The sequence below is a fragment of the Balaenoptera physalus genome (genome assembly GCF_965194825.1).
Source record: "Balaenoptera physalus genome assembly, chromosome: 18".
Classification (NCBI taxonomy): Eukaryota; Metazoa; Chordata; class Mammalia; order Artiodactyla; family Balaenopteridae; genus Balaenoptera; species Balaenoptera physalus.
In genome coordinates, this window is record NC_138899.1 from 14,177,733 (window position 1) to 14,200,958 (window position 23,226).

Sequence of the window (23,226 nt, forward strand, 5' to 3'; positions counted from 1 at the left end):
AGAAATACTAACAGACATAAAGGGAGGAATTGACAGGAACACGATAATAGTAGAAGACTATAACACCCCATTGATCAGTGGACAGATATTCCAGACAGAAAATCAGTAAGGCAACAGAGATCCTAAATGACGCAATAGAACAGTTAGATTTAATTGATATTTTCTGTACATTACACCCAAAAAAACTAGAATATACATTCTTTTCAAGTGCACATGGAACATTCTCTAGGATAGAGCACACACTAGGACACAAAACAGGTCTCAAAAAATTTTAAGAGGATAGAAATTATCTCAAAGATCTTTTCTGACCACAACAGCATGAAACTAGAAATCAGCCACAGAAAGAGAAATGAGAAAAAAAGATTGCATGGCAACTAAACAACATGCTACTAAAAAAACCAGTGGGTCAATGATGAAATCAAAGAAGAAATTTTAAAAATACCTTGAGAAAAATGACAGTGAAAATACAGTCATACAAAATCTGTGGGATGCAGCAAAAGCAGTCCTAATAGGGAAGTTCATAGCGATACAGGCCTTCCTCAAAAACAAGAAAAATCTCAAATGAACAACCTAACTTCCACCTAAAAGAATTAGAAAAAGAAGAACAAATAAAACCTAAAGTCAGCAGAAGGAAGGGAATAATAAAGATCAGAGAGGAAATAAAATAGAGATTTAAAAAACAATGGAAAGAATAAAACCAAGAGCTGTTTTTTTGAAAGGGCAAACAAAATTGACAAACCTCTGGCCAGGCTAGCCAGAAGAAAAGAGAGAGGACCCAAATAAAATAAGAAACGAAAGAGGGGAAATAACAACCGATACCCCCAAAATATAAAAAAACCATAGGAGAATACTATGAACAATTATATGCCATCAAATTCGACAACCTGGAAGAAACAGACAAGTTTCTAGAAACATACAGCCCACCAAAATTGAATCAGACTGATCACTGGAAGTGAAATAGAATCTGTAATAAAACTCCCTGCAAACAAAAGTCCAGGACCAGATGGCTTCACTGGGAAATTCTACTAAACATACAAAGAAGAACTTCTCAAACTCATCCAAAAGTAAGAAGAGGGAACACTCCCAAAGTTATTCTATGAAGCCACCATCACCTTGATATCAAAACCAGACAAAGACATTACCAAAAAAGAACATTAAAGGGCAATATCTTTGATGAGTATAGATACAAAAATTTTCAACCAAGTATTAGCCAACCGAGTCAAATAACACATAAAAAAGATCATACACTACAATCAAGTTGGATTCATCCCAGGGTCACAAGGATGGTTCAACATATGCAAATCAATCAATGTGATACACCACATCAACAAAAGAAAAGACGAAAATCGCATGATGATCTCAGTAGATACAGGGAAAGCATTTGGTAAAATTCAACAGCCATTCATGATAAAAACTCGTATCAAAGTGAGTACAGAGGGAACATATCTCAACATAATAAAAGCTATTTATGACAGATCTACAGCCAACATAATACTTAATGGTGAAAAGTTGAAAGTCTTCCCACTAAAATCTGGAACAAGACAAGGACGCCCACTTTCACCACTTCTATTCAACGTAGTAATGGAAGGCCTAGCCACAGCAATCAGACAAGACAAAGAAATAAAAGGTATTCAGATTGGTGGGGAAGAGGTAACATTGTCACTGTATGCAGATGACATGATACTGTATATAGAAAACCCTAAACAATCCACACAAAAACTATTAGAACTGATAAACAAATTCAGCGAGGTATCAGGGTACAAGATGAACATACAGAAATCTGTTGCATTTCTTTACATTAACAATGAAATACCAGAAAAGGAAAGTAAAAAAACAATCCCTTTTGAAATAACATTAAAAAATTAAAATACTTAGGAATAAACCTGACCAAGGAGGTGAAAGACTTACACTCTGAGAACTATAAAGCATTGATAAAGGGAATAGAAGATTATTTAAAGAAATGGAAAGATATCCCATGCTCTTGTATTGAAAAAATTAATACTGTTTTTTTAATGTTCTTTTTATTTATTTATTTATTTATTTTATTTTTGGCTGCTTTGGGTCTTTGTTGCTGCATGCAGGCTTTCTCTAGTTGCGGCGAGCAGGGGCTACTCTTCATTGTGGTGCACAGGCTTCTCATTGCAGTGGCTTCTCGTTGCGGAGCACGTGCTCTAGGCACACAGGCTTCACTAGTTGTGGCACACAGGCTCTGTAGTTGTGGCTCGCGGGCTCTAGAGCACAGCCTCAGTAGTTGTGGTGCATGGGCTTAGTTGCTCTGCGGCATGTGGGATCTTCCCAGACCAGGGCTCGAACCTGTGTCCCCTGCATTGGCAGGCAGATTCTTAACCATTGTGCCACCAGGGAAGTCCCTGAAAAAATTAATATTGTTAAAATGGCCATACCACCCAAAGCAATCTACAGATTTAATGCAATGCCTATCAAATTATGCATGACATTTTTCACAGAACTAGAACAAATAATCCTAAAATTTATATGGAACCACAAAAGGCACAGAATTGCCAAAGCAATTCTGAGGAAAAAGAACAAAGCTGGAGGCATAATCCTCCCATATTTCAGACAATACTACAAAGCTACAGTAGTCAAAACAGCACGGTATTGGTACCAAAAACAGCCGTATGGACCAATGGAACAAATTAGAGGGCCCAGAAATAAACCCACACACCTATCAGTCAATTGGTCTTCCACAGAGTAGGCAAGAATATACAATGAAGAAAAGACAGACCCTTCGGCAAGTGGTATTGGGAAAACTGGACAGCTGCATGTAAATCAATGAAGTTAGTACACACCCTTAAACCCTTGAACTCAAAATGGCTTAAAGACTTAAATATAAGACAGGATACCATAAAACTCCTAGAAGAGAACATAGGCAAAACATTCTCTGACATAGATCATAGTAAGGTTTTCCTAAGTCGATCTCCCAAACATTAGAAATAAAAGCAAAAATACACTTCAATATATAAGTCAAATGCTAAGTCATGAAAGGGGAAATCCACAGTAATGCAATAATAGTGGGGGACTTTAACACACCTTTTACGCCAATGGACAGAACATCCAGACAGAAAATCAGTAAGGAAACACAAGTCTTAAATGACACATTAGACCAGATAGACTTAATTGATATTTATAGGACTTTCCATCCAAAAGCAGCAGAGCACACTTTCTTCTCAGGTGCACAGGGAACATTCTCCAGGATAGATCACATCTTGGGCCACAAATCAAGCCTCGGTAAATTAAGAAAATTGAAATCATATCAAACATCGTTTCCAACCACAACGCTATGAGATTAGAAATCAATTACAGGAAAAAAAAAAACTGTAAAAAACACAAACACATGGAGATAAGTCTCTGGAATTTACAAACAGCTCATGTGGCTCAGTATCGAAAAAACAACCCAATCAGAAAATGGGCAGAAGATCTAAATAGATATTTCTCCAAATAAGATATACAGATGTGCCAATAGGCACATGAAAAGATGCTCAACATCACTAATTATCAGAAATACAAATCAAAACTACAATGAGGTATCATCTCACACCATTCTGAATGGCCATCATTAAAAAGTCTATAAACAATAAACGCTGGAGAGGGTGCAGAGAAAAGGGAACCCTCTTGCACCGTTGGTGGGAATGTAAATTGATATAGCCACTGTGGAGAACAGTATAGCGGTTCCTTAAAAAACTAAAAATAGAGTTACCATATGATCCAGCAATCTCACTCCTGGGCATATATCTGGAGAAAACGCTAATTCGAAAAAATACATGTACCCCAATGTTCGTAGCAGCACTGTTTACAATGGCCAAGACATGGAAGCAACCTAAGTGGCCATCAACAGGTGAATGGATAAAGAAGATGTGGTGTGTATACACACACACACACACACACACACACACACACACACACACACACACGCACAATGGAATACTACTCAGTTATAAAAAATAATGAAATAATGCCATTTGCAGCAACAAATGGCAGGTCCAGCAAGGGTGGACCTGGATATTATCATATGAAGTGAAGAAAGTCAGACATAGACAAATATATATCACTTATATGTGGAATCTAAAAAGTGATACAAATGTACTTATTTATAAAACAGAAGCAGATTCACGGATACAGAAAACAAATTTACTGTAACCAAAGGGGAAGAGGGGTAGGGATAAATTAGGAGTTTGTGATTAACAGATACAAACTACTTACTACATATAAAATACATAAACAGCAAGGTCCTCCTGTATAGCACAGGGAACTATATTCAATATCTTGTAATAACCTATAATGAAAAAGAATATCTATATGAACCTATATGGAAAAGTATCTATAGTACTGAATCACTATACCATACGCAAGAAACTAACACAATGTTGTAAGTCAACTATACTTCAGTTTTAAAAAAAGAAATTCGTATACTGCATTGGCAGAAAGAAAACCAAATAACCCAATTTTAAAATGAGCAAAGGACCTGAATATACGTTTTTCCCAAGAAGACATACAGATGGCCAACTGGTATGTGATAAAGTGCTCAATTTGATTAATCATCAGGGAAATGCAAATCAGCCACAATGAGATATCACCTCACACTTGTTAGGGTGCTGTTACCAAAAAGACAAGAGAGAACAAATGTTGGCAAGGTTTTGGAGAAAAAGGAACTCTGTACACTTGGTGGGAATGTAAACTGATATAGCCACTATGGAAAACAGTCGGGAGGTTCCTCAAGAACTTAAAAATAGGACTACAGTATGAACCAGCAATCCCACTTCTGGAAGTATATCCAAAAGAAACAAAATCAGCATCTTGAAGAGATATCTGTACCCCCACGTTCATTGTAGCATTGTTCACAATGGCCAAGGTTCTGAAACAACCTAAGTGTCCATTGATGGATGAATGGATAAACAAAATGTGGTGTGTATATATGCACAATAGAGTATTATTCAGCTTTATAAAAGAAGGAAATTGTGCTATTTCCTATAATATGGATGAACCTGCAGGGCATTATGCTGAGTGAAATGTATCAGAGAAAAATAAATACTGTATAGTATTACCTATGTGTGGAATCTAAAAAAAACTGAACTCGTAGAAAAGTGGTTGCTGGGGGGTAGAGGAAATGAAGATATGTTGGTCAGAGGGTACAAACTTCCAGTTATAAGAGGAACAAGTTCTGGGGATCTAATGTACAATATGGTGACTGTGGTTGATAATACTGTATTGCATAATTGAAATTTACAAGGAGAGTAGAATTTAAGTGTTTTATCACCAAAAAAGAAGAAAAAGATAAATATGTGAGGTGATTGATGTGTTTATTAACTCAGTGGTCGGGATCCTTTCACAATATATATGTACATCAGATCAACATGTTGTACACTTTAAATATATTACAATTTTGTCAATTATACCTCAAAGTTGAAAAAAAATAAAATAGAAAAATATATAAAATTTATATGGCAGAGTACTGACCCAAAATTGCTGAGAATCTCTTGAGGAAGAGTAAAGTGATGGGACTGGCCATACCAGATAATAAGATGTATAAAGTTATATTAAGACAGTGTAGTATTGGTTCAGAGGAAAGGTTTGTAGACCAGAGGAACATATGGGTCCTCCAAAACTGAAGAATACAGAAGTGGTGTTACAGTAGGTGGGAATGGACTTTAAACAACAGGTAGCTGGACAATTGATTGTAATCCAGTGCAAACAGATAAGATATCACACCTTATGTAAAACATAATTTCAGTTAGCTGAAAAGCTTAGTGTGAAAAACAAAGCATTAAAATATTAAGAAATTAGGACCCCAAGGAAGTTAAGGACTCCTCAGTGAGACTTTAAATGTTATGAGTCTGAAGGAAAATATTGATAAATTTAGCTATGTTACAAATGGAAACCAGTGTTCATCAAAAGAGATCATAAAGAAGTGAGGGGAAATAAGTTCCAAGCAAGAGAAATATTTGCAGTACATATCGTCAATAAAAGATTTATATTCCATGATATAAAGTTTTCCTACAAATGGAAAAATACAAAGAACCCAATAGAAGAAACACATAAGAGATTTTTAAAAATAGAAGGGAATACATTAATGGTAAATTGAAATTTATTGAAATTAATAAAGTAAATAAGTATTTATTACAGTTAATGGTGAACAAGATAATTGTCTCAGAAATCAGAAAAATGCAAATAAAGCTTACCGTGAGCTATATCTTATATCCTGTAATTTGGCAGTAATTAAGAAAGCTGGTAATATCATATGTTAATGAAAATGGAGAACAGTGGGAACTCCTTTACACTGTTACACCGCCTCTAAGGATATGAATTGGTACAACCACTTTGAAACCAATTGGAGTGCTTCAGAATTTGGAGTTAAATTTGCATAATCCCTACACACACACACACACACACACACACACACACACACACACACACACACACACACACACACACACACACACACACACGCTTTGAGAGAAACCTGTAGGAGACTATTATTAGCAGAATCATCCACAATAGCAACAAACCGGAAACTACGTACGTATGGTATACTGATATATATATATACACATATATAGGTATATATTTATATCAGTACAGATGGATAAAATTTAATCATTTCACATAATGGAGCATGATATGCCAAGAGCATGGCTATATTGAAGCCTAATGAAAGTATAGAAGGCCAGCGTATTACTACATACTGTTTAAAGCTCAAAAGCAAACAAAACTAAGTATCATAATGCATGGATATACATTCAGATAAAACTCCAGAACTTGAAAGATAAGGGAATGGTAAACACAAACAAAATGATGCTTGCTTCTGGGGATCAGAGGGAGATGGGACTGGGAGGAAAGTTTTGCTTTACCAGCGTTGTAATTCACAGAGATGTTCATTTTTTAGTGTTACGTGGTTTGTTCATGGAGATTGCTCATTTTGTTATTTATATCTCATAACGTATATGTTACATAGTTTCTTTTTTGCTTACCAAGTTACATAACAGTTTTTAAAATTAAAATAATGTATAAGAAGTTTGAATTGTTATATATCTAAAGTAGCTTATGCAAGACATTCTGGCTACCTTAGCTACCTTAGGAGTACCTAATATTTTAAAATTACAAATTAGTAAAATGACTGATCTCAAAGACTTTTCATATATAACTTTTGCTTTATTCAAAACTTCATTTTCTAATCCCTGTTTATGTTTTACAGAAGGCTGAACTTTCTCCCTTTTCTTTGAGTTACTAAGATCATAGTATGTCCTGCTTTGATATAAGGAGAAAACTTGCCCATAAATTGAGATGCTCATAAAACTAAACTCTGAGATCTACTTATAGATCTGTGTCACCTTTTAAAGGGATAGGTTACAAAGTTTATAGTGATAAAAGGAAATCAAAGAATGCTGATTCCTTACTATGAGGAATAATATGAGAATTCTGTCAGCCATAATATGAGGATTGTCTCTGGCAATAATAATTTAAGTGAATTGGGACTAAAAATAATACTCTTAATTGATATATCAGAATGCTACCTAATGGAGTTTGTACTTAAGTGGTTGTTCCCTCTGCTTGGTAGGCTCTTTCCCCATAACATAAACATATTTATGTTTCGGTGAGTCATCTGCTCAGAGATAACCTTCTCTCTTGAGGCAGAGCTGTCATTTTCCCCATGTGGAACAGTGCCTGGGTCATAGCAGAGGATCTGTAATGAAGGGAGAAATGAAAACAAAAAACAAAACCCTAAATAATGGAGTACCAGCTTACGTTATGCCAGTATGATTAGAATATTGGAGACTGGGGGAAGAATGGAGGTACAGAGAAAAATCTAGTTAAGATATTTACTACAGAGCAATTGGAAATGAAAATAAAGCATTTCTGAAATAAGTCATTTAAAATATTTTATACATATCTTTTTAAATAAAGTTAACCATTATTTTATTGAGAATCATAGCATCTGGTTTGATCAAAATAGAATATAATATACAAATATGATATGGTATTTTGAAAGCCAAAGAATATTCACAAAACCATTTTTACCGTAGGATGATAGATTGTATTCTTAAAATGGTTTATTTATCTGTGTATGTGTGGGGATCATGTGTGTACATATATGTATGTATATAGTATGCTTAGAACTTACAAAATATAAAATATGTTCTTTATTTTATAAATATGCATGCTAAGGGAAAGAAATAAAACTAATTACTGTAAGGTGAAAGTTAATTATAATATCTTTATTTTCACAGATGTACCAAAAAGTAGAGAATCACAATATACTCACTGTGGACAATGTGAAGGATGTTCTCCAAAATGAATTTCCTCATGTTAATATTTGGGATATTTTGGGAATTTATTCTAAATATGATGGTGAAAGAAAGGTAAGCTGGAATGCAAATTTTTAAAAATGTGATCAAGAAACTTTTATTATAATCTCATGAATAAATGATCTCAGTATAATTAACTCATGATTTAGATTTTAGACCCTCAGAAAAAAGGGAAATTTCTACCTTTGAATGACACAAGTTGTATACAGTATTTAAGTTGCTACTATTGGCTTTTTTAAAAGTACGAAAACAGATACTTCTCAGAATTTACAGTGCAGAAAATTACAAAAACAACCTTAAAACAATTAAAAAGTGGCAATAAGTACATACCTATCAATAATTACTTTAAATGTAAATGGACTAAGTGCTCCAATCAAAAGAGTGGCTGAATGGCTCTACAAACAAGACTCTAACTTTTATGTGGAAATAAATGAATTCATTTATTCATATGTATTCTAGGTAAAGGCAACAGCAACATATGATGTGATACAAATGAATTTTTAAGTTGAGATAATTTTATATAGCCAAAACATACTATTTATATCAGTTGCCATGAAAATATCTGAGTAACACCATGTTATCCTCAGATATTGGTGTTCACAACCCAATATTACTGTTTCCTATTAACTACCTTTTTATACATAATATATTTGGATGTAAATTTCATTGCCAACTGTATTATAAGTACTTCAAGGAAAGGAATCTTGTCTTCTTACTCTTTTGTATTCCTCAAGTTTGCACGTCTTAATTTTTAGATATTATTTGTTGAGTCTTACAGTAATTGAAGGTTGAGCTCTCTTCCACCTCCTGACCTTCACTTGGTCTCCTCCAGTCCCAGTGGTAATACTTAAAATATTTTAAACCTGTTGTGACTTCAAGAGCAAACAATCAGAAAGAATCGATCAAAGCAGATCCTCGAACTGGAATGGAGTCTTGGAAGCCCTCATGCTGAGGCTGTTACTGACTTGCTTATAGCTGAATCATGTTGACATGGATGATCTGGGAAAGCAGTCAAGGTAGTTCTCATGTGGGGAATCGCCATCCCAAGACAGCAGTTACTTACCAACTGGTGCAAAAGTATTTCAGTACAATAAGAATTGGAAAGTCCTGTGCAGTTGCAAACCAGCTGATTATCAGATCTGTTTTTAACACATTTTGGTTAAATGAATATTTAGTGTGAGTGTGACTTTTTAAGTGTTCCTCGTTAGTAAGTCAAGTACTATGGTTGTTTTTTAACAACTTTTTTTTTGTAGCTTTAAGTGTTACTCCATTTTTACTCATTCACGTAGTTTTCTACCTGTTGCAAATGTATCGAGATAGTCAAGAGATTGGTCAGATAACCTATCTAGAATTTTCCTTACACAAACAAACATAGCCATTAACAAGCCAGCACTTTGCCCCCCACACACCAGCCCCAAGAATGACCTTCTGCAGCCACTCTGCATTTTGTCTAAACTGAACTGGTTGTCCTCTGCACCTGAAGCACAGCTGTCATTTCTGGATCTGCCTTTGCTGCTTTCCTTCATTGGATCTCTGCTTTTTCTCCGGCTTCATGAACACTGTGCCTTTCCTCTTTTTGATTTATTTTGCTTTTACTTCTTTCTCAAGCAAGTATGCATGAAAAAAATTCTTTGATCTGTTTTATATAAAAGTTTTTAATTTTATATTTGCATTTTATTGATTGTTGGGCTGGGTAATCATTTTTCGTATGGATTTTGAAGGCTTTCTTTTACTCTCTCCTAGCTCCTAATAAGCTACTGAAATGAATGATACCAATCTGATTTTGACTCCTTTGTCTTTCTTTGATCTATTTATTTATATTTCCTGTTTGAAAGTTTTTAGGATCTTTTTATCCCTGTTGCTTGGAAATTTCATGATATGTCTTTGTCTTGATCCTATTTCATTTAACACTTTGGGTGTTTGGTGGGTCCCTTCTAATGGAGATATGTGTCCATCAATTCTGGGAATTTCTTTGTGTTATTTTTTAATGCTTTCCTTTCCTGTATTTTCTCTGTTCTTTCTGAATCTTCTGGATTGAGCAATTATTTACTTTTTCTTCTTCTTTTATTCCTTTTTGTAATGTCCAGTTTTTCTTTCATGAGCACAGTTTTTTAATCTAAGAATGTTAGCTTTTTGATGTGTTGTTCTGTGCCCTGCGCTATCTCTGCCTTCTATAGCTTCCCTTTTTCATCCAATTTGATTTCTTTTTTTGTGTTTGAAGCATTTGTCAAATGTATTATGATGTCTGGTTGTCTTTCACATGTAAGTATGAAACCGTAAAAAGCTGCTTACAAATAAACGGGTCTTTTCGGTTGGTGGGCCTCACTTGGGGAGTGAGTCAGTTTTTTTAGTTAGATGACCGACAAATAAATGTCTTTTCGAATGCTGGCGTTCTGTTGCAGCGCTTGATTTCTTCAGATGAGAATTCTTTATTTTCCTCTTAGAAGGAGTATATGTGGCAAATGAAAGGGTGCAGATGTGGGAAACGAGGGGATAAGATATGTCTAGAAATAGGATGTGGTAATAGGCTGGGTTGAAAGAATGTGAACTTTCCTTCAATCTTCTGTCTGGTTTTCATCCCCTTTCTCAGCCTTCCACTATACCTGGAATCCCCAAATCTAGAGCCTTTGTGATTCAATTTCAACAGAGAGTAAAGGGAAGCAGAATAGTTTAGCTTTTCAGGATTGAGAGAGGGGCCTTGGTATACAACTTCTCTGCATACAGACTCTCAACAAGTTTCCACATTTCATGCTCTGCTCCTTATCTTCTCCTTCTAAGATAGTCTAGGTTTTTAGCCCTCAGGGGTTCTGAATATGTTGACGTTCCTTTCTGTCTGCGCGGGAGTGACTGCCCTTTCTACTTGGGTCATCGACTCTTGATCTTTTCTCCCGTTTTTCTTTGTGGGCTCATATCTTGTTATTGTTGTTGTTGTTATCATCGTTGTCGTCATGATTTTTATTATTATACTCTCATTTTAGTTGTCGACTTAAAAAAATGCACATGAGAGTCACGAGTTAAGTTTTATTTGGCGCAAAATGAGGACTATAGCCCGGGAGACGGCATTTCAGATAGCTCTGAGAAACTGCTCCAAAGAGATAGGGGGGAAGGTCAGTATACATGTGATTTTGGTGACAAGGGAGTACATGCAATTAAGCACATGTTTTTTGCAGAAGGTTTCTGCTAGTCTAGTGAAGGTTACTACTGCTAGTCACGAGGCGCAGACGTCACCATGAAGGATTTTAGTGCTTTTCTAGATAAGAGGAGATATAAGAATTGGGCTCATAAAATTGGCTCCTGAAAATATCTATCTGAAGACCTGTTCTGCCAGTTTTTCTCAGAGCACAGAGTGCCTCCTCTCTGCTCTCCACCTGAACTCCTTTCAGGGGGTGTTGAAGGTCAACAGCTGCAGCAGCACATGATTTAATCCTTGTAGAGGTTGGTGGCAAGTGCCAATTTGTAGTTGGCATAGTGAAACTTGCAGAATGGAGATGAGCACGTGTGATAAATCTACCATATTTATCAGAAATCCACTTTTACTCTTTATCAAGTTAAGCTGCAAAATGAATATTTTTATGGTGTTGCCAATTTTAAGATACCTGTAGTCATATTCTCCTGAAATTATGAAAAACATTAAGGATTTTTGTGAAGATTAAGGATTCAGTACACTCCTCAGAAATATTGAATTCCATTTTTTGTGTGTGAGTTCAGTCTTCTGTTTGCTCCTTTTTTACTCCTCTCTCCCTGTAAGACTGTCTTGTAATGATGATATCTTCATTTCTTAATTTCTGCATTTTTCTCAAGTCTACTTAATCTCCAGTTTAAATTGGACTCTGTGTTACTTACAATCCTTTAGTTGTGCCTGGTTTTATTCCTTACCTATTCCTCCCAAGAGTTATTCTAAACATTCATCAGTCCTATAAGCCCCTTTTCACCTTTCTCTTCATGCCTCAAAAATCATTCTGATTACTACATCACAAAGAAAATAAATATTTTAGGCCTTTATTCCCTAAACTCATGTTCCTGTAGTTTTCTCTCTATATCCAAACTTTATTTTTTCTTTCAACAAACATTTATTGAGTACTTACAATATTCTATACACAAGAGGTAAAAGAATAGAGTACAAGGAAGATCTTTTGAAAATTAAAAATAAAATAAAAATTTAATAGGACGGAGACAAAAAAAGACATGAAAAGTAAGAAGGTAAACAGTCTTCAATTCACAAGATTCAGAAAGAACAGAGAAAACAAAGGAAAGCATTAGAGAAATATCACAAAGAAATTCCCCAAATTGATGGACATGAGTCTTTATTAGAAGGGGCCCACCCAATACGCAATGCATAGAATGAAAGAGGAGCTTTGGGGGGCAGGGTGGAGTTGGATAACAATATTTCCCTGAAGCAGTGACATTAAAGCCGAGTCCAGAAGTAGGAGGACAGTTGGACAAAAGAAGACAAAGAAGTGGTAGGTAGTCAGCATTCCAGAGAAAAATGTTAGGATGTCCTGAATGTGAAGGAACGAAGAGAGTTGGTGTTACTACTGAGTAGATGTAGCAAGTATGTGTTGCTTGTGTTGTAGAAGGAAGTCCCTAAGATGAGGCTGGAGGTGTAAGCAAGGGGCCTGATGACACAGAGTGTGGTGAGCTGTAGTTAATTAACAAGCTTGTGAACTCAAAACAGTAGAATACCTTTGCAACAGTGAAAAACCTGAGAAGATATTAAGCAGTGAAGTGACAGTGACATGCATTTTCTCCAAAGAGCATTCTCCGTTGTTGAGAATAGATTGTCGGAGGGTAAAAGTGTACGTAGTAAGACGGATTAGGAAGCATGTAGGTGAGAGATGAGAGATGGGCTAGTAGGTTTTTGGAAGAGTAGAGGCAGAGAAAAATGGACACAATTGAGGTATTTGGGAAATACAATCCAGGACCTGCTGCTGGATTGGAAAGGGGAGAGAGGAGAAGAGAAATTGTCAACGATGGCTCCCAGGGTTCAACTAACTCACTGGGATGGTGGTAATGCCATTGCCAAGATGGAAAGAGGTGGAAGAGAAACCCAAGTGGGAAATAAGAACAGAAGTTCAGTTTTTCACATATTGAATTTGAGGTGCCTGTGAGAATTCCATAGGAGATGTGAAGTAAGTGTGATTGGATATTTGTGTCTACAGCTCAGAATAGAGATGTAGGCTCAAAGTACAAAATTCAGTGTTATGGCTTATTTGTGGTAATTAAAGCTTTTGTAATAGACAGGTTGCCTAACTGAAAAATCACCAGGGAAAACAGAAGAAAGCCTGTATTTCTAGCAGCAATATCCTTCTTAAGGTCCAAAACCATGTATTCAGCTGCCTGGGGGATTGCCCATAAGCATCTTAAATGAATTTAAAACCATGCCCATCGTCTTTCTTGTTACCCCAAACCTTTTTTTCTTTTTTTGTGCCTTATCCTAGAGGGTAGCACCATCATTCTCCCAGGGCACTCAGGCTACTAGAAGCCTGATAGTTGTCCAACTTCTTTTCCCTCATACCCTCCCAAACACTAGATCATCAAGTTCTGTCAGTTTTGTCAACTAAATATTTCAGAAACTGCCTCATTCTCTCCTTGCTTCTCACCACTGATTTTTGTCTGGCTCTTGCTTTTTCTTTCCTGTATTTTTGCAGTAGCCCTTGACCCACCGCCCCCAGTGCATGCTCTCCCACCCTCTTCCTTCTCTTTGTCGCCACTATATTCTTTTTTTTAAAGAGCAAATCTGATCGTATTTCTTGTCATGAGCCCTCTTCCTAGGTGAATTGACCATGCCCTCCCTAGTACCCTTGGATATCTATTCACACTTATTTTTAATGTATCCATCTCTCCCCCTGTTAAACTATGTTTTCTTAAGACAGAGTTTGCATATCATTCTTATGCATTCATTGCCTAATACACAGTAAATGTCCAATAAATGCAGAGATAATATAGTTCAGTGGTTAAGAGTTCAGACTCTTGGTCAAACAGATGTAAGTACAAAGTCTGTTTCCAAAGTGTAGTCATTATGTGGCATTGGAAGTGACTCTGTTTTATCATCTGTAAATAGTAGTCTGGATATAATAGTAGTCCTTAGCTTCATAGGGTAATTGTGAATATGTTGGCTATAATGACAGTTGTTTTTTTTTTAATTTTATTTATTTATTTATTTATTTATTTATTTATTTATGGCTGTGTTGGGTCTTCGTTTCTGTGCGAGGGCTTTCTCTAGTTGCGGCAAGTGGGGGCCACTCCTCATCGCGGTGCGCGGGCCTCTCACTATCGCGGCCTCTCTTGTTGAGGAGCACAGGCTCCAGACGCGCAGGCTCAGTAATTGTGGCTCACGGGCCCAGTTGCTCCGCGGCATGTGGGATCTTCCCAGACCAGGGCTCGAACCCGTGTCCCCTGCATTGGCAGGCAGATTCTCAACCACTGCGCCACCAGGGAAGCCCTATAATGACAGTTTTAATAATTTGTAGTGTTGAGTAGCGAATGAATTAATTGTTTAGTGATGCTTTATCACTCACAAGATAAAATCCAGATGTTGAGGACCTTCCTGATCTGTCCTCTCTCCCCATCCGCTCTGACTCCATATCTTCTCCCTATGTAACTCCTCCCACTGTAAACACAGAAAAGTACTTGCCATTATCTAAATGTACCGTATCTCTCTTCCCTTCTATTCCTCGCAGTGCTGTCTCTTTTCGCTGGGAGTGTCTTTCTCCACTTTATCTCCCTAGCATATTTTTGCTCATCCTTTAAGACTTCTAGTGTCACTCCCTAACAGAGGCCTTCTGTGATCCGTCCCCTCCACACTGAAGCTTAGTCATTCCTTTTCTGGGCTCCCATACAATCTGGTATATGCCTCAGTTTCGCTTGTATATATGTGAGCCCCTTGAAGGCAGATTTTTCAGCTGTGTATTCACATAGTCTAGCCAAATGCTTGAATTCAATAAATGTTAGCTAAACAAATGAATATAGCGATAAATGAATCTCTTATGCGGGTAAATGCATTTTTTAAAGTCATGTCATACTCTGTATTAAGGGTCAGCAAACTACAGCCCATGAGCCAAATCCAGCCTTTCTACCACCTGTTTTTATAAATACAGGTTTTTGGAGACACAGCCACGTTCACTCATTCATGTGTTGTGTGTCACTGCTTTTGCACTATAACATCATGATTGAGTAGTTGTGTCAGAGACCAGATGGCTCACAACGCCTAAAATATGTATCTGGCCCTTTACAGAAAAAGTTTTCTGACTTGTTCTATGTAGGTAAATTACTTTCCTTTAAATAACTTTTGGAAAGGACAGATAAAATTAGCAAAATTAACATTTTTTCTATGACATACAAAAATGTGGCCGTGTCCCTTTCTTTATTTGTGTGTTTCTTTTTCAGACAAACATATTCTGTTTAACTCTCTGGTATTTTTTAATTGCATAGGCAGGAGCAAGCTATTACAGGATGACTGGCCTGGGTCCTTTGCCTCAAGCTCTTTATAATGGTGAATCCTTTCACCCTGAAGAGCTGAATATTAGGGAACTAGAAATGGCTGTTCTTCACAGAATGATGGATGAAACTGCGTATTTACAAAAGGAAGTTGTTATGGTAGGTAAGCATGTATGAGAAAATATATGATGAATGATACTTATAGATGATTTTTATATTAAAAATATCTTTTAATAGCAAAAGTTAATTGTGTAAAAATTTCCATTCTGATCGTTTAGTAATGATTTTTAAAGTAGTAATTAAATTTATCTGTGCATAATTGGCATCTAAAAAATTGCTTAATTGGAAAGAAACTTCACAGTTTTATAGGAAAATTTATTATAAGAATCCTAAATTGCATATTACTTATTGACTTATTTTAGATTCAGTAGTCTTTAAATGTATTCTCTGCATAATTTTAAAACATCTGCATATAAATCACATATATTACCTAAATAATACTTTATTATTTTAGGGTACATTAAATGATCGAACAAATGCAATTGACTTCCTTATGGATAGAAATAATGTTGTGCCCCGTATAAATCCTTTGATTTTGTACAATAAATGGCAGTACCTTAATTTAATATCTACATCAGGTAATATAATCCTTCCATATACTTTCCTATAAATGTTTATTGAGTTGTGAATGTTTTATTAATTCATTATTTAACATTTAATATTAAAATTTTTAGTAACTGCTGATGTTGAAGATTTCTCCACTTTCTTCTTCTTGGATTCACAAGATAAGAGTGCTGTAATTGCAGAGAACATGTATTATGTAACCCAGGAAGGTAATAAGCATATTTTATTTTCCTGAATTTATTCCTAAATAGCAAAAACTTGTAATTTTATTCAATGCTTGCATAATACGTTTCTAGATGTTGATATTTGACTGGAGACCTGGTTTTCAATTTGAGGATTTGAAAATTATGAGGATGTCAGGACTGTGAAGAGAAAATGATGCCTCCTATCTTAGCTAATCGTATATGCAGAGGGGTTAATCTTGAGGGGTTTTTGTCTTTTTTTTTTTTAAAGCAAGCTATTCCATTTTTCTCCTTTTTAGGAAGGTAGTAAAAACCCTTTCAAGATTAAATAAACTGATAATCTTATCAGGCATGAATAAAAGTCTAATCCCCAGATGAGAGGAGAATAGTTCTGTGTTCTGATTAAACAACGTCTGGATGTTTTGCTTTAGTTAAGGGTCATAACCAAAGGAGAGGGAGCCAAGACAGGAAGATCTTTGGAAATAAGGACTTAGCCTAGATAGGAAAGTCTTCAGTGTGACCACAGTTCTGTTAGAGACCATGAACTCTTCAGATAGATGAAGATAATTGGAGTTTGGTTGGTTTTGGTTTCACTTTGTTTTGTTTGACCTGCTTTGCTCTAGAGAGAACAAAAAGAGCCAATGCATGAAACATAAAAGAAAGCTGATTGTTATTTCAGTATATAAAGCAGTACCTTTCTAACAATGAGTGATCTGAAGATGGAATTACTATGTAATAAGGGGTAAATTTTTATATATGAGAGAGATTTAAGCAGACAGCTAGCTTTTGAGAATGCTGCGGAGTGAATCCAAATTAGGACCGTATGGCCCTTGAATTACTTTGGAACAGATCTATGATTTTATGTTCATAAAGTGGTCTGTCTACAAGATAACCAACAAATAATAAAATATAATTCAATTTCATATTATGGCAGGCTAAGGTCCTGAATGTGTCAAGTGAAGGGAAAAGGAGGCAGAGAAAAAGGGAATACAAAATAGGGGAAACATATTTATCAGGTTCTGGGTTATATTTCAAAAATTGCTTCTGGGCATCAGAATAAGTTAGGCCATAATTAATGCCCTTTGGTTAAACCTCTTGCAGTTTAAAAGAAGACTTTATTAACTGAGAAACACCTGATTTCTTTATTTGCATTTATGTAAATATGTAAAGAAATAAAAGAGTTGGGAGAAATTTACTTAGCACTTTTGAAATAGTTCTCAGTTTACTAGTTGTAATGGTAAAAGTGATGACATTAAGAAGGCATGAGAATTCTTTACCTTTCTTCTTTGAAAAGAATGTGCCACTGCCTTACTCTCAAATTGCTTCTGAAGGATTGCAAGTAGAATCGATGTTATCCTTCTTTTTGTTATATTTTTTTCATTAACCAAAGCCAGTTTTTGCATAGTTATATATTGCTGGGTATGGTAATAACTGTAGCTTCACATCTATTCAGGTGTAGGTTTTTGGTATAGCACACATTTTACAGTTGTTTTAAGTGGGTCATAAGATCTAAGGGACTGATTTTTCTATAGGTTTTAATGATGCCCAGACAAGTATTATTTCAGGTGTTATATGCTGCGGCTGGATGAAATTAAACCCATTTAACTGTGACTGCAGAATTAAAAATTATTTCTTCTTGTGGCTTCCAAATTTTCAGATGTTTCTGAAACAAGAATTGCATCGATGTTGGCATAAGATTATGTGAATTAGGCCAAGTTAATAATAGCCAGAATTTTTGAAATACATGAATCATAAGCTAATAAATATTGCTGTTTTCAATGTCTGCTAATAATTTATTGTATCCAGTTTTACATATATGTGAGGTATAAATATCATTATTTTTTACAAGTGTAGCTGAAAGGCACTTTTGCTTGGCAACAGTAGAACTTTGATAAGCATGATACAGTTTTCCCTACTGGCAAAAGTATCTCACTGATGTGTTTCTTGGGGACTATTCTTTCTTTTTGGTATCTGAGTTTATATAAAGCTTATTACTCTTTTAACATTTATATGTGTATTTCACTCTGTGTGTATGTAATTTTTACCAATATTTGCTTATTTTCAGAAAGATTCATTTTAAAAATTGTTACTGTTTTTATGTATTTTGTTAACTGGAAATGTCCCTGTCTTTAGTTTGATTTTAAGAAGAATTAGTTTGACTAAACTGTTTGAAACTTTCAGATGATGTAATTTCTTCAGTTACTTTCTGGATTATTGCTGATTTTGACAAACCATCTGGGAGAAAACTGCTTTTTAATGCATTAAATCACCTGGTAAGTATTTAGACACTCTTACTACAAAAATTCTAATTTGTTGTAATTTCGAGAAAGCAATATGAAGAACGTGCATTAAATCTTTATTTCCCTTCATGTTAACATTTTCAGTACCTTGACTTGGTTAGAACATGGTGCTAAGGAGATTAAGACAGGAATTCAATTTCTTTCTCCATGTAGAATGGGTAACCTTGCCCAGGAAAAGAAAAACCTACATGTCTTCTGCGATCCATGACCTATATATTCTTTGCTAGTCTTTGCAGTTGGACATACATTTGCAGGTCTAATAGTGTGTATGTACTGAACGTTTGTGTCCTCCCAAAATTTATGTGTTCAAATCTAATCCTCAATGTGATGATATTTGGAGGTGGGGCCTTTAGGAGGTAATTAGGTCAAAAGGGTGGAGTCCTCATAAATGGGATTATTGCTCTTACAAGAAGAGGTCAGAGAGGTAGCCCCCTGTCTTTCTGTCACGTGAGGATACAAGGAGAAATCGGCAGAATGTAGTGCAGAAGACGGCCCTCACCAGCACCTGACCATGCTGGCACACTGATCTTGGACTACCAGCCCCCAGTTTGTACTATTTTTTTACATACCTCTCTCAATAACAAGTAAACCAAGTACACAGAAAATCAGTAGGGATGTATAGAATATTTGAATGATAAAATAATCAAACCTGACCTAGTGGATATTGATAGAAAAGTACACATTGCATAGTATATGTTCTTGCAAAGCACAAATGTAACATTTAAAAAACATTTGTAGATGCTAGGCTATAAAGCAAATCTCATGAAATTTTCTTTTTCTTTTTTGCATCAGTAATAACTATTTTTTTAAAAATTTTTATAGGAGTATAGTTGCTTTACAATGTTGTGTTAGTTTCTACTGTACAGCAAAGTGAATCAGCTATACGTATACACATATCCCCTCTTTTATGGATTTCCTTCCCATTTAGCTCACCACAGAGCATTGAGTAGAGTCCCCTGGGCTATACAGTAGGTTCTCATTAGTTATCTATTTTATATGTAGTATCAATAGCGTATATATGTCAATCCCAATCTCCCAATTCATCCCACCTCCCCCTTCCCCCTTGGTATCCATACATTTGTTCTCTACATCTGTCTCTATTTCTGCTTTGTAAATAAGATTGTCTATAGCAATTTTTTCAGATTCCATATATATGTGTTAGCATACGATATTTGTTTTTCTCTTTCTGACTTACTTCACTCTGTATGACAAGTCTCTAGGTCCATCACATCTCTACAAATGACCCAGTTTCATTCCTTTTTATGGCTGAGTAATATTCCATTGTATGTATGTACCACATCTTCTTTATCCATGCTTCTGTCGATGGACATTTAGGTTGTTTCCATGTCTTGGCTATTGTAAACAGTGCTGCAATGAACACTGTGGTACATGACTCTTTTTGAATTATGGTTTTCTCAGGGTATATGCCCAGTAGTGGGATTGCTGGGTCATATGGTAGTTCTATTTTTAGTTTTTTAGGGAACCTCCATACTGTTCTTCACAGTGGCTGTATCAATTTACATTCCTACCAACAGTGCAAGAGTGTTCCCTTTTCTCCACACCCTCTCCAGCATTTATTGTTTGTAGATTTTGTGATGATGGCCATTCTGACCTGTGTGATAGGTGATAGTTCATTGTAGTTTTGATTTGCATTTGTCTAATAATTAGTGATGTTGAGCATCTTTTCATGTGTTTGTTGGCCATCTGTATGTCTTCTTTGGAGAAATGTCTATTTAGGTCTTCCACCCGTTTTTTGATTGGGTTGTTTGTTTGTTTTTTTTTTGATATTGAGCTGCATGTGCTGCTGTTTGTATATTTTGGAGATTAATCCTTTCTCAGTTGCTTCATTTGCAAATATTTTCTCCCATCTAAGGGTTGTCTTTTCATCTTGTTTATGGTTTCCTTTGCTGTGCAAAAGTTTTTAAGTTTCATTAGGTCCCATTTGTTTATTTTTCTTTTTATTCTCATTACTCTAGGAGGTGGGTCAAAAAAGATCTTTCTGTGATTTATGTCAAAGAGTCTTCTTCCTATGTTTTCCTCTAAGAGTTTTACAGCGTCTGGCCTTACATCTAGGTCTTTAATCCATTTTGAGTTTCTTTTTGTGTATGGTGTTAGGGAGTGTTCTCATTTCATTCTTTTACGTGTGGCTGTCCAGCTTTCCCAGCACCACTTATTGAAGAGGCTGTCTTTGCTCCATTGTATATCCTTGCCTCCTTTGTCATAGATTAGGTGACCATAGGTGTGTGGGTTTATCTCTGGGCTTTCTGGCCTATTCCATCGATTTATATTTCTGTTTTTGTGCCAGTACCATACTGTCTTGATTACTGTAGCCCTGTAGTATAGTCTGAAGTCAGGGAGCCTGATTCCTCCAGCTCTGTTTTTTTCCCTCAATATTGTTTTTGCTATTCAAGGTCTTTTGTGTTTCCATACAAATTGTAAAATTTTTTTGTTCCAGTTCTGTGAAAAATGCCATTGGTAATTTGTTAGGGATTGCACTGAATCTCTAGATTGCTTTGGGTAGTATAGTCATTTTCACAATATTGATTCTTCCAGTCCAAGAACATGGTATATCTCTCCATCTGTTTGTGTCATCTTTGATTTCTTTCATCAGTATCTTACAGTTTTCTGCATACAGGTCTTTTGCCTCCTTAGGTAGGATTATTCCTAGGTATTTTATTCTTTTTGTTGCAATGGTAAATGGGATTGTTTCCTTAATTTCTCTTTCTGATCTTTCATTGTCAGTGTATAGGAATGCAAGAGATTCCTGTGTATTAATTTTGTATCCTGCGACTTTACTAAATTCATTGATTAGCTCTAGTAGTTTTTCTGGTGTATCTTTAGGAATTTCTATGGATGGTATCATGTCATCTGCAAACAGTGACAGTTTTACTTCTTTTCTGATTTGGATTCCTTTTATTTCTTTTCCTTCTCTGATTGCTGTGGCTGAAACTTCCTAAACTGTGTTGAATAGTGGTAAGAGTGGGCACCTTTGTCTGGTTCCTGATCTTAGTGGAAACGGTTTCAAGTTTTCACCATTGAGAACGATGCTGGCTGTGGGTTTGTCAAGTGTGGCCTTTATTATGTTGAGGTAAGTTCCCTCTATGCCTACTTTCTGGAGGGTTTTTATTATAAATGGGTGTTGAATTTTGTCGAAAGCTTTTTCTGCATCTATTGAGATGATTGTATGGTTTTTATCCTTCAGTTTGTTAATATGGTGTATCACATTGATTGATTTGCGTATATAGAAGAATCCTTGCATTCCTGGGATAAACCCCACTTGATCATGGTGTATGATCCTGTTAATGTGCTGTTGGATTCTGTTTGCTAGTATTTTGTTGAGGATTTTTGTACCTGTGTTCATCAGTGATATTGGCCTGTAATTTTCCTTTTTTGTGATATCTTTGTCTGGTTTTGGTATCAGGTGGCTTTGTAGAATGAGTTTGGGAGTGTTCCTTCCTCTGCAGTTTTTTGGAAGAGTTTGAGAAGGATAGGTGTTAGCTTTTCTCTAAATGTTTGATAGAATTCACCTGTGAAGCCATCTGTTCCTGGACTTTTGTTTGTTGGAAGATTTTTAATCACAGTTTCAATTTCATTACTTGTGATTGGTCTGTTTATATTTTCTATTTCTTCCTGGTTCAGTCCTAGAAGGTTGTACCTTTCTAAGAATTTGTCCATTTCTTCCAGGTTGTCCATTCTATTGGCATATAGTTGCTTGTAGTAGTCTCGTGATCCTTTGTATTTCTGCGGTGTCAGTTGTGACTTCTCCTTTTTCATTTCTAATTTTATTCATTTGAGTCCTCTCCCTTTTTTCCTTGATGAGTCTGGCTAAAGGTTTATCAATTTTGTTTATCTTCTCAAAGAACCAGCTTTTAGTTTTATTGATCTTTGCTATTGTTTTCTTTGTTTCTATTTCATTTATTTCTGCTCTGATCTTTATGATTTCTTTCCTTCTACTAACTTTGGGTTTTGTTTGTTCTTTGTAGTTGCTTTAGGTGTCAGTTTAGGTTGTTTGAGATTTTTCTTGTTCCTTGAGGTAGGATTGTATTGCTATAAACTTCCCTCTTAGAACTTCTTTTGCTGCATCCCATAGGTTTTGGGTCGTCGTGTTTTCTTTGTCATTTGTTTCTAGGTATTTTTTTATTTCTCTTTGATTTCTTCAGTAATCTCTTGGTTATTTAGTAGCATATTGTTTAGCCTCCATGTGTTTGTGTTTTTCACGATTTTTTTTCCTGTAATTGATTTCTAATCTCATAGCGTTGTGGTCCGAAAAGATGCTTGATACGATTTCAATTTTCTTAAATTTACTGAGGCTTGATTTGTGACCCAAGATATGATCTATCCTGGAGAATGTTCCCTGTGCACTTG

General features: G+C 35.7%; 1 protein-coding gene across 2 annotated transcripts in view; it reads left to right on the forward strand.

Moving 5' to 3' along the window:
• UGGT2 (UDP-glucose glycoprotein glucosyltransferase 2) overlaps positions 1-23,226 on the forward strand; it is a 199,701-nt gene that overhangs the window by 89,522 nt on the left and 86,953 nt on the right. For both annotated transcript variants that reach the window (XM_082434596.1, XM_082434595.1), the window contains exons 16-20: positions 8,241-8,372; positions 15,750-15,914; positions 16,270-16,393; positions 16,490-16,588; positions 18,743-18,834. In XM_082434596.1, the coding sequence (XP_082290722.1) occupies positions 8,241-8,372; positions 15,750-15,914; positions 16,270-16,393; positions 16,490-16,588; positions 18,743-18,834 (612 nt within the window). The remainder of the gene's footprint in view (positions 1-8,240; positions 8,373-15,749; positions 15,915-16,269; positions 16,394-16,489; positions 16,589-18,742; positions 18,835-23,226) is intronic.